Source organism: Pleurodeles waltl, chromosome 7 (assembly GCF_031143425.1).
Source record: "Pleurodeles waltl isolate 20211129_DDA chromosome 7, aPleWal1.hap1.20221129, whole genome shotgun sequence".
In the NCBI taxonomy this organism is placed as follows: Eukaryota; Metazoa; Chordata; class Amphibia; order Caudata; family Salamandridae; genus Pleurodeles; species Pleurodeles waltl.
The window spans coordinates 645,879,549-645,896,521 of record NC_090446.1 but is presented as its reverse complement, the minus strand read 5'-3'; the positions used below and the strand labels follow the sequence as shown (position 1 = coordinate 645,896,521).

General features: G+C 42.8%; 1 protein-coding gene across 2 annotated transcripts in view; it reads right to left on the bottom strand.

Annotated features, from left to right (window-relative positions):
- Window positions 1–292: 292 nt before the first annotated feature.
- SH3PXD2B (SH3 and PX domains 2B) overlaps window positions 293–16,973 on the bottom strand; it is a 291,253-nt gene continuing 274,572 nt past the window's right edge. For both annotated transcript variants that reach the window (XM_069244643.1, XM_069244644.1), the window contains 2 exons: window positions 11,311–11,436; window positions 293–6,404 (listed from right to left, as the gene is read on the bottom strand). In XM_069244643.1, coding sequence (XP_069100744.1) covers window positions 4,869–6,404; window positions 11,311–11,436 — 1,662 coding nt within the window. In that variant the 3' untranslated portion in view covers window positions 293–4,868. The remainder of the gene's footprint in view (window positions 6,405–11,310; window positions 11,437–16,973) is intronic.

The window sequence follows — 16,973 nt, the reverse complement described above, 5'->3', positions numbered from 1 at the left end:
TATCCTTCTGGATACAAAAGCATGAAAGCAGCTTTGACAATGGCAAGTGAAGTCCATGGAGTTAGACATCATCAACTGTGTGCAATGGTATATGGGGTTTTCGTCCAGGTACATGGATGCAGGTGGTAGCCTGCTGGGTGTGCTTGATAACTTAAGGGCTTCATTGTCAAGTTGGATAGTTTGAAGTCTGTTTAACAACACTGGGTGATGGGTGTTAGGTATGGTTACTGCATGTGTAATCTTGTGTACAACAGTACTTTCAGGTCAAAGAAGACAGTTTTCTCTCAAAGGATATAAAACAAAAGGCTTTTATTGGTAGCGTACAGAAACAAGAAACATCATTGCAAAGGTACAGATGTGCGCAAACAGTAGGATGGGGAAAATACCTAGAGGGCAGCAGCGACTGTAGCCTGGATACAACGCAAAACAGTCCCTCTCTTTGGAAAATCTTGCAGACACCTTGACCTGAGCACAGCTCGAGGCAAGGTCAGGCAAAGGCACAGGATATGACAAGGGCTTCAAAAATGTTATAAGTGTTTAATAGAAAAAAACAATAAATACTGCAGTTGTCTCAAAAGCAAGAAATGAAGACAGGTGACTTACATTGGGAGACGCAAGAGTGATACAGTGTTGTACTCGGGCACAGGTGTTGGAGGTGCAAAATGGATGGTTTGTCTCATGGAATCCAGGGGTAGCTTTTATGATTTTTAGCCATTTACTGGAAGTAGGCTGCAGTGGAAGTTATTGGGTAAGGGTCATCTCAGGCTGGTTTACGGATAAAGTTTGCATATAGATATAAAATGAGACGACTAGTTGGGCCTACTAGTACAGGCTAGTACAGGGCTAGATTTAATCCTTCCGTTGAGAGGAATGAGTCGAGCCCAGTGGAAGGATGTGGGGCCATGCACACTTCCTAGAAGAGGAGTCTGACCTACTCACTGGATGTGGGGTCAGAGCCACAGGTTTGGAGCAGCATCGGTGAGAAGGGTCAGTCCCACTGTAAAGGAAAGGGTGGGGTCAGCCCACGGTCGAGCAAAGGGGAAGAAGAAGAGAAGGATACATTGTCAGGAGAAGGATTAGGCCCTCAAATGAGGCATGTGCATAGGATGACATGAGGAAAGAGAAGATTGCTCAGGCCCACTGGTGAGGAGAGGATGTGACATGCTCACGGAAGTGGATAGTGAGGATTAGCTCAATAAAAGGGGGAGAAGGCCAAACCTGTGTGGGGAAAGGAGCCTTCATACACAGTGAGGGGCAGTGCTAAGGGCCACTGGCAGGGCAGCACGCTTTCTTTGCAGGGTCACTGGTATGTTGGAGTAAGGTACACACCTATTGGCACACTGAGGCTTCAACTACAGGGATGAGTCCAAATCAAACCCTCCCACAGCAAACACCAGTCCTGCTACCGCACATTCTTTTGATGGGCACTCACTGACGGCAAGATCTGGCTGCCATTACTAGCATGTATCCGATGCACAAGACCACTGCCAAGGAGCTATGCACACTATTGCAACCCTTTGATACTCCCTCGTGAGTCTGTGCTGTTTAGGATGAAATTAACCAAAGTATGATATTATTATTATGGCTGAAACTCCTTGTTTAGGCAAATTCGAGATCTCAACTTTGACATTCAAAGAAATCATGGTTTGTTTGGATTAAAAGATATGTAAAAAGATCAAAACATTTGTGGCTGTGTTTTAGTTACTCAGATCAAAAAGAGAAATTTAATTCTGATATTCCTTACTCTTTTTCAGTACCACTAGGGTGCAGCCTACATGTCCTTTAGCATATGTAGAGTGAAGAATACAGACAGGGTTAGGCTGGGACGAGGATGGAGTCCTAGGGCTTCATACACCATACTGCTGATAATGCAGCCGAGGCTAACATTCCTGAGTGAGGCCAAACATTAAGTAAGTGCCACATCACACTGTAGAACAATTCAGCACATCCCTTTGGACTGCCACACATCTGCCCTTCTTTGTTTATTTTATTGTCACTAACTTTGACTCGACTGCTGTTTAATAAATACTGGATATGATGGAATGGCATTACCAAGAATGAAATTGAGAGTCAAATAGTTTTCCAAATTCTTCAAGCAGAAAGAGGTAGCCATCGAAATTACACACTCATGACTGGGCAATAATGCGACCTGTACGGCAGACAAGGAAATCTCAGCTGAGAAGCTGAGACATTTTAAGAAAAACTTGGAAGCAGGAGGTGCAGAAAACACCACCTAAATCCATTCCAGAATTCCAGAATGTAATCTCCCATAGGGCCGGAACAAAAGCCTCAAGAAAAGGTGTTGGACAAAGGACCATGTTTTTACACCTGGAATATGTATCAGAAATAGATATATGTATTCTCTCTGTTCCCTTTGCCTCCATCAAACCTGCCTCTTTCAAGCCAAACAACGCGTGGGACCAGTCCATAGGAGCACGAACTGCTGGCCATGACAGCCCTTGCTGTGAAACAACTTTTCTGGATTGATTCCTGTCCAACCACAGCTGTATCAAGCGGATAAAGTGCAGTTCTTCAGGCAACTACTCTAGGCTGATTATCTCCTGCATGGAGGAACCTCAGTCTCAACAAACCGTTCAGAGAAGATATGTTTTGGTGTGGTGCAACAACTATACCGCTGCAAGGTGAATCGAACGGACCAGTTAAACACCAATATATCTGACTCAAACTATGGTGCCCAGAATTGGGGCATTAAGTGACTTATGACCACTTGTCAGTGTGGCATGAAGCAGTTTCTCCTGAAGCAAGACCCTGTGTAGAATCAACCACAGGAGACACATTTCGACTTTTTCCCTCTACTGGTCCCACTCAGCTACTTGAAAGTCTCTCTTACGAACTTGCAAAGTGCAAACCACCAGGCACCCACTCAAAGGCACATGGGCTCGTGATTTCAAGCCGCCTGAGGCAGAGGCTGCCTGAGTGAGAAGTGTAAACCAGTAGCAAATAAAACAAGAGGGCCTAAGAAGTTATTAGGTGCACCGCATCTTCAACAGAAACCCAACATTCTTGTGAACAAGGTTTCTACAAATAGATGCAGTTTGTTTTCTAGAGACACAGATACACCATTACGAAGAATGGCGAGGGACACAAAAAGGAGGTACGGAGAGCATATGCATGGTCTGTAAACAAATAACGTTTTTGCTTGGTGACGAAAGCACTCATGTACATGAATATATATACACACCCTGTAAAGCAGAGATATATTCGGAAAGTAGCCTCTCAGATGCTCACTAGCACGAAGACAAACCTAGTGATTTTAAGTTACCCCATTGTCTTCAAAGACTAGAGCCGTCGGTCACGAGTGGCCACAGCCATTTAATGCCATTTTACTCTCTGCATTTTCACCCATAACCACTAGCAAAGGGATGATATACTTTGGATATTCACTAGCCCCCTTCAACATACTGCCATGGGAAACAATACTGTTATGGGTTCCCGTTTGAGGTGGGGACATTACACTAATGTCGGGCTTCAGTCTCTGGAGAACAAGGAGAATGTACGTGCTCCCATGACATTTCAGGGGGAAAAAAGTAGCAGCGGGATTAGGTGGGCGCCAAGCTGCAACACAATCAAGGTCAACATTTCACCAAGAGAAATGCAGTTTAAATCTTCCATTAGCTCTAGAGAAATGACAATGAGGAAATGCTCAACAACAGACCATTTCCAGGTTGTCCATTGTTACTGTCTTCAGTAGAGTATGAACTAGTGAAAAGTCTCTGAAAGCACGCCCTGTCAAAAAACTTTACTACATCTAAATGTGCAACACTTGAACATACACATGAAGTCATAACTCCGTTTGCCACTGAGGTGTACTATCAAAAGAATGTAATGATTTACAAGTTTCAATGTTTCATTGATAGCCTGCAAATCGGGTTTAGCACCACTGCAAAATCTTCCTCTTATTAGCACAGTTTTTTAATACTTAGGGGCCCAATTTCCTCCTAACTGTGCCTTACCTCAAGTGCCATTTGTCTCACAATCCTACTAGCAGCTAAATGGAAGTAATTTTCACCTACGTACGTGGCAAGTAAAACCACTTAAAGTGACAATTCATTTGCAAGTGATCCGATTTCTCATAAAGAACAATGTAATCTACACAGGCGCACCCTCCTGAAAAGCACCATTAGAGAGGTTTCCCGATTAGCTTTGGTTGTAACTTTGGTAGCTTCAATGGCTGCCCACGTCACACAACTCGGTGCAGGTCAAACAACAGCCCATCAACCTTTGACCCACGGATGACATCAGAGAGACAGTAAATAGGAATCCGCGCCAATGGTAAACTTCCATTGGCAAAGAACTCCCTTGAGGACTAGTTAAAGTTGAGGTAACATCTATGTGAGGATAAATGGTCTTGGAGGTCAGTCGCCTTCTGTCACAGGCACTGGCTATAGCAGCCTATTCGCAGGTGTACATAGCCGTGCAGGTTTTCTTACATAAGAGATGTTACAGGTTCTTAAGAGAATGAAGAAACTACTACAGTGGCACTCCCTGGCACATTTGGATGCTAGGTCTACAAAGCAACTGAACCATTTCCTGAATAGTACTATTTTGGGGACTCAAGGAATGCATGTGAGCAACAACAGCCTCTATCACTGTGGTCCAAACTTAAGCAAATGGGCATAACAAACACACAACGCCACGTGCTACATTTTCTGTAAATAGCTGATGACTAGACACAGAGCCTAAAGGATGAGTTTCTCTTATTGTTTTATTTTCGAAGTGACGTATTAGGTTAGGAATGTATTTTTGTTTATTTTTTAAAGCTCGCATTTATGTAAAATCTATAAATTAAAAAAAGCTAGTTAAATACACAAGTGAACTACGGGAAAGAGGGTACTATATAGATATTCCTATGGCTTCTTTTGCAAGTAATTGGAAGGGATCCAGCCCTCCCAGAAGGGTCCCCCACTCAGGACCTTGCAAAACCACCAACCACTGCTACTCTTCTCATGAACATCAAAGACTGTCCCTTCCTTAAAGCTGCTGGTTTCTTCATCTCCTTCAAAATCTGCTATTGCCACATAGAGACCATCTTTAGAAGATAATGAGGCTGTCACTTCAGTATTATCCGCTTTCTCTGGTTGCTTGGGAGTGGTCTTTGGCACAAAGCTGTTTCGTACTCTGGGTTCATCCTGGCATGGAGGGGGCAGGAAAGGCTTAGCCCTAGGAGGGACCATTGCAGGTCTGCTTGCTGTTGGGTTCACTTTGGCTTCTTCAGATTCCTTCTGCTGTAGGTTTGCCTCTGCTGGCATGCAAATGGAGGACGTTTTTTTGGGTGGAGGTGGTCTTCTGGGCGGCACAATGGGTCTTTGAGGCAGTTCCTTCTGAATAGGCAAGTTGGTCTTTGGCTCACTATCAACGACCCGGGAAAGGTCAGGAAGAACCCTTGAAGGAGCTTCTTTATGTGACTGGGTGTCAAGCTTTGGCGGACACTTGAATTCAACACTTGGCCGCTCTGGGGGCCTTCTAGGCATGTCCACTGGAGGCGCGCTAACAAGGGAATTTTCTGCAGAAGCCATATTTGTGGCAAAGTCCGGCTCATCAGGAACATCCTGTGATTTTGCAGCGGGTCGGAGCCTGCTCCTGAGGTTTGAAATGTCAACTTTATCTTCAACTTGGGTGTCATTTTTCAGGGGAGGAAGTGGCTTGGGCCGGACTTGAGGCTTTGCCTTTAAAAAGGGATTTGGGGGGTCTGGCTTCTCATCTGGCTGCTCTTGCTTTGTCTTGATTGGTTTAGCAATGGGTCGAAGGTTGGGTTTTTTCAACTCTTTGGCTGAGAGATTATGGCCACAATCAAGGCCCATTTCATTCTTGAGCTGGAATTGTTTGGACTTGTCAATTTTAGGCTCTGTTTTCTTTACGTCCTTAGGAGCAGTCTGTTTCGGGGGGATCATTGGCAAGTGCCCACCTGGAGGCTTGGCAGGGGGCGGCCTTAAATGCTCAGACCTGGGCCTTTCAGGGATCTCTCCTTCTGACTTGATCATAGATTCCTTTCTCGGTGGGAGGACCGGTTTCTCCTCTGTTTCCTGATCAGCTACATCACTGAACCCTGTGTGCACTACAACATCCCGACTATCCAATGCAACATTTTTGAGGCCATGGTCTTTGCCCTTCCAGTCTTTCGACCACTTTGGTCCAGGATCAGTACCATTCTGTGGGGGATCAGGAAGGGGTCTGCAGGGACCAGTGATTTCTTCAGAGGAGTGATTCTCTGCCACTGCATCTCCCAGTCGGAGCTGGGCCATCTCATTTGGCAATGGGGCCAGAAAGTTGGGCCTCAGTGCGCTGCTGGTCTTCTTGTACTTGTCGATGAACGTGGCAGGAGCCCACCCCTCCTTCTCCTCTATCTGAATGTACCACCAACCACTTAGGTTCTTCTCAATGACCTGCAAAGTAGAGTGGATGATAAAGGCTTTATTAAAAAAAAAAACTACACAAATTCCCTCTCATAATTTATAATGACATAGGGGTCACCTTCAAATTGAATTGACAGTAGCCATAATCTAGTAAGTACTAAAGTATCAAGCTATCTGAAAATAGTTTGGACAAGCCTGACATCAACTATCTGTGTGTTTTTTTAGTTATTTATTTAGTGGGGGCCTGCAAACATGTTCAAAATTATTGGTCTAACCACAGCAACTATTAAACCGAGAACTGTTCAAAGCATTTATCATTTATGTTTTAGATATTTTAGCCAATTCTGGGTCCCCTCTAGCTGGAAACACAAGCCAACCAAAACTGCTTTTGGCCTCCTGGGCCTCAACAATGTGTTACAGCTTAAGTCCAATGGCACAAAAAAGACAGGGGCATAGTCTGACTGCTCGTGTGCTTGAGGAGATATGACCTTCACTATTACATTTAGTTAACTAACTGCCATATATTTTGCCACTGGTTTCTAAGTCCTTTAAAATTGTGGTTTTCTTTTTCCAGCAACATTATTTGAGTATAGAACGACAGTCCATTTTGAAATTATCCAAGCAACTGCCTCTGATGTTACAGATATTACTAATTGGTGCACTAGGGTTTAATGTTATACCAGCTCTTTAACATCTGTATGAGTTGCTTGGACCTGTATTGGCTCGTGGGGGAAGGCTTCCATATCCATCAGTATTTGAATGATGCAACTGTATCTGAAAAGTGTCCATAAGCTCTAACTTTAGATATTAGGATGACTGTCTTGGACGCACCGATTGCTTAATGGCATCCTTTCGTCTAAAACTGAACTCAATGAAGAGTGGGTTTCTTTTTTATTCTCATTTTCTTTCTGCACTATTCCATTTCCTCCGTGGCTGGCCTACATCTTTGACTATGTCCCCCACCACACACACTGGTTTCGAATGGGAAATGTTTGGATTTTACTCTAAATTCTCATTTACCTTTCCTTAGCTACATTTTCTAAACGGTATAGCCTGCCACGTTTAAAAGTATCATTTGCTTGAACAAATCTAAATATTTAAAAAAAAAATCTATTCCTAAAAAATATTCATTGATGCAGCTTAATTTTAAAGAAGATGTTGATGTTGTTATGAACTGAATTTCTGGAATTTCTTTGGTTGCCGTGATTTATTCGGAGAAAGGGGGTGCAAGGAGATCACTTACAAAGCAATTACATTTAATTACAAAAAGTGTATTTAATAATTCATAATTATAAATTATGATTAAAATAGTGAATTATTTCAAATTAACACTTAAGAGGAATGCTTGGGTTTGCACACCCACAGAACAGCAATCAAATTTCTCTGTATATCATTATTTTTTAAATCATCTTAATTAATTTTAAGGATGTGCATTAATAGATGCAAGCATTACAGATAAGAATAGTGGTTAGTATGATCATTAGGTCTGGGAAAGGAGAACAAACTGAATGCTCCTATATTAAAATCAAGTTATTAGAATGAAAAGTAAAACATTAGTTGACAAAAGTGAGCCAATTCAAAGAGTCATGGCCGCCATGAGCATGAGCTCAAAGGAGAGACACAAAAGGAAAAATAAGTTTGCTCACAGTCAAACATATCGTCAATCGTGCAATTATCTGTGTAACAGAGTCAGTTTGCAAGGTGGTAAAAAAACCTCTCCAAGGAGGGACAAACGTAAAGCATTTACAAATGTTAACAAAGAATTGTTGAAAGGCAAGCCCACAAACGAGTGAAATTGATAGGCTTAAGGAGGGCGTGGTTAGAAGCTCACAATACTATCAACAGGTGAAAGTGCTTGCACGCTCAACCTAAAAATACTAAAGAAAGGGAAGGGTATATAGATAGCTAAATTAAAAAGTCAGGAGTAAAGCAACAAAATTGTTCATCAAAATTAAACTGATTAAAAAAGGAGAGAAATAATAGAGAAATAATGTGCCATAAAGATGAGACAGTGGCATGGAAATGGTTCATTAAAGATTAGTCTTTTGTTGACAAGGAAACAGATGAAGAAGAAATAATAGTGAAAACAAAGCAGCAGAGGAAATGGCAAGTGAGCAAATAGTATGTATACCTTCTTACACGGATAACAGGCATCATTCTGTTTAGTGACTAATTTGCTTATTCTAGAACCTGGAGACATGGGTTGTAATCTCTCAGCACCTGACCACATTAGCATGGGATTCTGAAGAAATCACTTCATTTCCAAAGAACTGTAAATTGTGGCATTTAGATACTCTTTTGTGCTTCTAGTTCTGTCCTAAATAGTCTCAACATTCCTGCCCATCACCCTTGTTTTTACAGAGCTCAAACAAACCGCATGCAGAATACTGTTCAAGGTTCAGTGCCTTATTGAAATGCTCCTCGAACAATACAAAGGATCTCTTAAAAGTAATTTGTTGCTCTTTGGAGGTGAATTCAAGGAGCTCTGAAAATGTTAGGAAAAAGTAGAAATAAAAATTACCTGCGATAACCTAGGCTTTTTGGTGCAGTCGTTTGTACCACAATTAATTGGAGGAATGTCATCTTATTTGATTCTCCTTGAACAAGATGTTATTATACAGCTCATTTAATTAAGAGAGCTGGTGAATTTGATCTCACTTCCCCCATTTCTCTGGAATTACATTGACAGACACTACTAAGTCATATTCAATTTAAGTCTTTCTACCTAGTTTAAATTACAGATCACCCAAACTCTACAGCGTGTGTGCCACCTCAAAATTCTCAGTGGGTATATGCAAACTGTGCAGAGCTCAGATAATTCTGATGGAGGTCCCATTACAAAGCACATAACAGCCCAGAAACCTGCCTTTTTATCTCCATTCCCTATTGTCTTCCATCATGGAATGCCCTTACAGGAGATTTAAGACTGGCTAAATCACTGATTAGGTTTACGAATAAATTAAAGATATTCCTTAAGAAAAGAAAATCTAAGAGAAGTCAGTATTTCGTCTTGACCCACTATGTCTTTGGTAGTACAAATAGCTTTTTAAGTTGTCTGTGGCACGGTTATGTGAACAGGGCTTATCTGTAGGACAGGTTCTGTTTTCAATCCTGTGAGTTGATGCAGCGCTTTAGTTTTTAAATCACTTTATTTCGTGCTATAATGAATTTAGTTAATTAAAGAACTCTGCTCTGTATTTTGGGATCAGTTTGCTGAATAATGAGTTCTTAAAATCTGTATATAATGTGCTAAGTAGCTCATTTGACCCTTTACCTTCCCATTAGGAATGATCCGTACACTGGCTGAGACTTGTAACAGTAACAGGGTTGCCCACTTTTTGCTGGTAGGTTTCCTGAAAGTCTCTCAAGAACATAATTTCCCAGATATTGGGTGATCTCCATTTTAGTGTCTCATCCACAGTTTCTATTTAATGGAGCACAACATTTGTTAAATGCAGCCAAATACTCTGGATTTTTAAGTAGTAATTTTCTTCACTGTTCTTAATCACACCTTTACTTTGTCTCTTAGTCTAGATGAAACGTGTTATTTGTATATCTCCGTTTACTTAAGAACGTTTTTGGATGTTCAGTTGCCCTTGGAGTAGGAAGTACCTCAACGTTAGTCAGACCTTTTTACTGCCATAATGGAGATAGTGGCTTATCCACTGCGGTGATGTTTTATATCACACCATTTCAAGGTAAGGTGAGGCCGTTTGCTCCCTGATTTAATACTATGCATACAGTAACAGAGTGAGTCATACACCCCTAAAGAGGGTTCAAGCAATAATAGTAATGTAATGTTCAATGCTGTTGCAGGCATTCACTCATTAATTCATTATCTCATTAATTGCTCGAAAGATATGTTTTAGGACAGTCATACAGCTACACGTAAAGTAGGAGGTGGACAACAGCACCAGATCAACTGAGGAGTACTGATTTCCAAGGACCTTCTGAAACTTATTTTACCCTTTAATTATTTACCTCACATCTCAAAGAATCAACAAGAAAAATGTCATCCATTATCTGTGTAACTATCCCCCCACACACACACTTCTGCTTCAGTAAAGAGGTGAGTTTGTCTGATTCATGATTACTTCTAATGCTAATGGACATATTTGCTTTAATGCTCACGCCCGAGGGTGTGGACTAAGACCGGAATCCTGGTACCCTGGACTGACACAGATTGTCCCTTGTTATTCTGTTCCGTGCGTACAGTTTTCTGAATATTGACGGGAAATGGATTTCTTGTACACAGAGTACATTTGGGCACTGCTGGATTATCCTCTGTTCATTTGGTTTCTATTGAATTGTGGGCACAGATATTCCATCTTAAAGTTTGAAAATGCCCCACAATTTCTCTTTGAATAACGTAATGTAGAACTTAATTTTGCAAGCCTACTTCTTATTTTATGCACATCAGATTTTTATGCTTTACATATTTTTGCTCTGTATCCTGAATTATTGTAAGTTAACCTTGATTTCCTTTCTGTGCAAGTGTTTATTATGCGTATCCTAAGTTACCTGGTTACCAGCTGAATTCTTTTAAATTAACTTTGATTTCTTTTTTATGTGAGTACTCAACCTGGTTATCCCTGTCTCTTCTCAGATCTACCCAATCCTGTGATATGACAAATCAGCCCACCCCCATTTCCTCTCCTCAAATGTACTCCCTTTCGTTTACTGTAAATAAGCAGCATTAACTTGCAGATCATATCATACCCACATAAGATAGCGATATCTATGCCTTGCCATAATACATGCACTCTCACACAAAATACCTAAATCCAATGCTGAAGGTGTGTGGTTTAAAAAGTGATACTCTGGAATTACCTAGCAGTGTCAAACAGTGCCTGGAATTTACATGCACAAATTTAGACAGAGCCCAGAGGTAACTACTTATTTGCCTGAGACCCTTCTCAATCAAAGATGCACTTACTTCAACTTTAAGCCCGGCCTGGAAACTAATGCCATCAGGAATGGTGGTTTGGAAGTCGGCAATCGTGTAATATTCCTCTTCCACTTGAGGTGGTGTGGGAGGCTTTGGCAGGTTCAAACCACGGGGCTAGAAAGAGAATGGGGTGGAGAGAAACAAGTAGCATTAATATATAACATAAGCTACATTTTCGTGGGTTTCAAAGGTTCATCTACTGTAGAGAAAATGATTATGTTACGTTCCCTGTAAAAATCTGTTTGTTGCATGTAGTGCTGTTGATTCACATGCTTTGCATATTCCTGCCATCTAGTGTTAGGATCGGACAATTGCAACTTGTTCATCTTTGAGGAAGTCTTTCGAGGCGCAAGGTTTCAGTGACTCCTCCTATTGTCTTGGATGCATATAGGCATCGATTCCATTGTTACACTGTTGTTTGCCCATCGGGTGAGTGTAAGGATGGAGTAGTGAACAGAAAAGAATAGCATCCATGATGTAGATAGAGAATAAAAGTATTAGGTGAAAGAAACCTGCAACAAACACTGGCTTCCAGGGAGGAGGGTGGGCAAAAGTGAATCTAAAGTTCTACATGCAACAAACAGATGCTTACAGGGTAAGTAAAATGTTCCATTTGCAGCATGTGTGGCTGTAGATACACATGCTCTGCTTTGACTATAAAGCAGAACTCCCCTAATCGGTGGCTAGTCAGTGGATGGTGCACAAGTCTGAAACAGAGTCCTAAGGACAGTCCTACGAACTTTAGCTTGCTGTCTACCATGAATATCTACACAACAGTGTTTTGTGAAAGTGTGTGGAGTGGACCATGTGGCAGATTTATATATGTATCTGCGATGGAAATATTAATAGAAAAGCCATAGTAACACCCAGTTTGCGGGTGGAGGGAAGTTTGGGACGAGAAGGCAGGGATCTTTTAGCTTTTGCTTAACAGGTGTGGATGCCCTTGATAATCCACTTGGCAATCCCTGCCTTATAAATGGCATGACCATGATGAAGGTATGAAAAGGCCACAAACAGTTGTTTTCTTGCAAAAGGATTTGATCCTATCAATGTAGTACAATAGAGCAAGCTTCTCATCAGTTGTGTGAAGTGGCCTTTCAGCTACTGAGTCTTGTTGTGGAAAGAAGACTGAGATTTCTGTCCTGACATACCTAGATGAAATGTTCCTGTAGTGCGCGGACCTTTAGTTTCACTAATACGCCAGAGAAACTTTATGACTACTAGAAAAGCAACCTTCCAAGAGAGAAACTGAATAGCGCATGAACGCAGTAGCTCTAAGAGGTGCTCCTTAAGGTTAGGGAGGACAACATTAAGATTCCAGACTGGAGCTAGGGGTACCCTTGGTGGAATGAGAAGCTTAAAGCCCTCTATAAAAGCTTTAATGACAGGAATTCTGAAAGTGGAAGAGTGCTCCCAGTGCAAATATGCAGCAATGAGCAAATGAGCCAGATTCTTGTGTAGGCTAATCCTGACTTTTGTAAGTGTGGGAGTGTAATATTGCCTTCTCCCATAAGCATAAGAGGGTTTTTGTGCTTTGGAGTACAGGAGTGGACAAAGCATTTCCACTCAGCAGCATAGCAAGTGCATGTAGTGGGCCTACAAGCTTTCCTGAGTATGTCCATGCACTGTTAGGACAGGATAAAGTAACCAAACTCAAGACCTCAGGAGCCAAATCCCCAGGTTGACCTATCTGGAGTCTGGGTGTCTGACTTTGCACTGGTTTTGTGTGAGAAGGTCTGGCCTGTTGAGGAGCCTCTCATGGGGGCCAATGGACATTTCTAGAAGAGTCGAGTCTAGGTGGCCCACCTAGGAGCCACCAGGATGAGAATGACGGATATTTGATTGAGCATCCCGACCACGTAAGTAATAATTGGGAGAGGAGGAAAAGCATATGCAGACATTCCTGAACAAATTATCCACCATATATTGTACATGGACTGAGGGTGTGGAAAACTGGCGGCGAGGTTTGGGCATTTTGTGTGTGGTAAAAAGGTCTATGTTTAGGGTGCCTCGTTTTTGGAAGTAAAGGAGTGGGACTTGAGGGTGGAGTTCTCATTCGTGGACTTGTTGTTTCATCCCGTTAAGCAGGTCTACAAAGTCATTGCCCACTCCCAGGAGATACTCTGCAAGGGGATGAACATTGTGATGGATGGTCTAGCATCAGGTTCACTGCACTCGGGGTAACAACTGAGGGGGAGAGTGTCTTTTTGTTTCTGTAGGTAGAATATGATGGTCATGTCCGTCTGCACAAGGACTACCTTTCCACAAATCTGTTTAAGTAAGGCTTTGAGAACTAAATGGATGGTCAACAGTTTCAAGTGGTTGATGTGGAGACGACTTTGACAAGGTGGCCACAGACCCTTGGCTGTCAGTTAAGGTGTACTTCCCAGCCAACCTGCCCTGCAACAGATTGTTGCTGTTTCAATAATGCAGAGAGTGATGGGTGCTGGCCTTTATCAACACTAGATCCTCGAATGGACCCTCAGTGTGTGACCACTCGCATGAGAGACATTCCTGAGGTGGGCACATGTGCAGCCTGGTGTGGAACACTAGAGCAATGTATTAAGCCATCATTCCCAGAAGGCTTATTACCATACAGACTGGAAGTGGACAGAATGGATGAAAAGATGAAGAAACTCCTGGAATGCTTGCACTCTTTGGGAGCTGGGGAAGGCTTGGCCCACTACTGAGTTGACACTGACCCTAGGAAGGATTGAAATTCAAGTGGCTGCAAGTGGGAATTTGTGACATTGACTGTGAACCAGAGGTTGTGCAATAGGAGGATTGCAGTCTGAGTGTGAGTTAAGCACTCCTGTCTGCTTGAGTTCTTGATCAGCTAATCATTGAGGTAGAGGCAACAGTTCCTACCCTCCTGAGGTGAGTGGCTATCACTGCTAAACATATGGTAAAGATCGCTGGGACCATGGAAACGCTAAAGGGTAGTACTTTGAACTGGTACTGTTGACCACTTACCATGAAGCGGAGATAGCACTGATTAGCTAGATTGATTGGGATGTGAAAGTAGGCATCCTTCAGGTTAAGTGTGGTGTTGCACAAGAGGGATGACATCCTGTGGAAGAGTTCTGACATGATGTATCTGTTGAGAGTATGGAGGTCGAAGATGTGTCTGAGGGAACAGTCTTTCTTGGGAATGAGTTATTACAAGGGGTAGACACCTTTGCCATGATGCTGAAGGGGCACGTGCTCTATGGCTCCTTTGAGTAGGGGTGCCTGAACCTCCGCTTGAAACAACATGAGGTGTTCTGGGCGGAGGGTGTGAGTGCAGGGTGGAACGTTTGGTGAGGTTGAGATGAGCTCTAGGCAGTAGCAGTGATCTATACTGAACAGGATCAACCAATCTGTGGCAATCCCTTCCCAAAAGGGAAGGAACTATTGAAGTCTCCCACAATAGGTGTTTTGTGATCCGAGTTTGGGGTAAGTCAATTTTTGGAATGTAAGACTCCCTAACTAGTGGTGCCTCTTCCCTGGCTCATGGAGCTATTTTTGTCTGAAAGAATCCTGTGTGAGGCCTCTGCTGCCATGTTGGTAGCCCTGTTGCTGCTTGTGATAGGGCAGGGTGGGTTCTGGGGAAAGTGGCTCTGAAATCCCCCCTTGGCTGCTATCTCCGAAAGGAGCACATGCCAGACAGTACATGTAAGGCGCCCATCACCTTTGTGGTCTCTGTGTCTTTTTAGGTCGCAGCCTACCAAGCAGCACAGCTGTCTGGTTGCTAAAAACATTGTGGGGACATTCAGAAAGTTGACCTAGGAATGCACTCTGCCCGTAGCTACTGGCTTTGTGGATTGTAACTTACATTTTCTTGCTTTCCATTTACTGGCTTTGTTTTAGACTTTCCAGCTTGAGTTTGATCCTTCCCTTGCCAAACCCGTATTTACAGTATCCTTCAGACTGCTGTACTTCTGTAAACAGGCCTGTAAATCTTGTTCTTATTTTGTCACATTTGCTGTGCATTCAAAGACTGAGGTCAAATGTCAGGCACTCTTTGCCAAGGATGCTTTTCTTTCTCTCACTTCAAAGTGAGAGGATTAATGGCACAATCTTGCTGGATACTGGAGGTAGAAAAGTTTTTTTCTAGCACAACAACATTTAAATGATCTGTGTAAGTATTTCAGAATATATCAGAATTAAGAACACAATGAAGCACATTTTTCGTCATTTCTAAAGTGTGTTGGAAACACATGCCTTAATATGATCAAAACGTACAAGTTACTTACCTTCGGTAATGATAAATCTGGTAGAGACATATTCTAGTTGCAGATTCCTTACCTTAGAATTTCTCCCAGACGCCAGACTGGAGCTGGAGATTTTTCTTCAAACAGTATCCCTGTGCACCATCAGGTGGTGTCGGTAGACTCCACGGGTCTCGTTGGCATCGTGATGATGTCGCAGTCGTATATATGTGCCACCACGGCACACTGACGTCAGTTTCTTTTTACGTCTTTCCACGCCAGTAGCGCTGAGCCATAAATAACACTGAGAACGGTGCGCCAAAACTTGGGACCTTAAAAGGAAGTTCCTGTCCCTAGAAATCAGTTTGCAGAGTGGGGAGGATGGGCGGGTTGGTAAGGAATCTGCAACTAGAATATGTCTCTACCAGATATATCATTACCGAAGGTAAGTAACTTGTACATCTGATAGAGACTTCTAGTTGCAGATTCCTTACCTTAGAATAGATACCCGAGCAATACCATCCCTGGTGGTGGGCTGCAAACTAAGATCACACCAACATGTCCTTGAGGACCGAGCGGCCAAAGTAGCCATCTCTGCAGACCGGACTGTCCAGGCAGTAATGTTTGGTGAACATGTGCAGGAATGCCCATGTCGCCGCCTGGCAGATATCCAGGACTGGAACTCTGCGTGCTGACGCTGTGGTAACAACAGGTGCTCTGGTAGCACGCAAACCCTTAGCGGGTTGCTTTTTCACCAAAGTGTAGCACATTTTAATGCAGAGGACTACCCATTGCGAAATGGTCCTCTTCTGCACCACCCTTCCTTTCTAAGCATCCACATAACCCGCAAAGAGTTGATCGTCCACCTAAAAACCTTTGGTACGATTTATGCAGAATGCCAAAAATATTTTTGGATCCAGGCAGTGAAGTCATTCCTCCTCATGAGAGGTATATGGGGGGGGGTGTAAAAAGTAGGCAAGGTGATTGATTGGCTTACATGAAAAGGTGTAATCACTTGGGAAGGAGGGAAGCCCTGGTACGAAGCACCACCTTGTCAGGATGGACAGCCAGAAATGGTGGCTTTGAAGAGAGAGCCTGGAGCTCACTCACTTTGAAGGCAGTTTTAAGAGTCAAGAGCCGCAGTTTACAGTAGTGGAGTGGCTCGAAAGGAGCACAAATGAGTTATGTGAGGCCCAAGTTCAAATCCCTCTGGGGCATTTTGAACGGGATAGGAGGAATCATATGGGAGAGCTCTTTAAGAAACCTCCCAACAATGGGAGGTTAGAACAGAGAAGATTAGTCTGGCAGTCTTAAAAAAACAGAGATGACAGATAAATAATCCTTGAGGGTGCCCAGAGTAGAGCCCTGCAGGGCAAGAGAAAGAATAGAATAAAGAACATCTGAGAGAGGTGCAGAAAGGGCATCAACAGACTTGTTGATACACCATGCCACAATGACAGG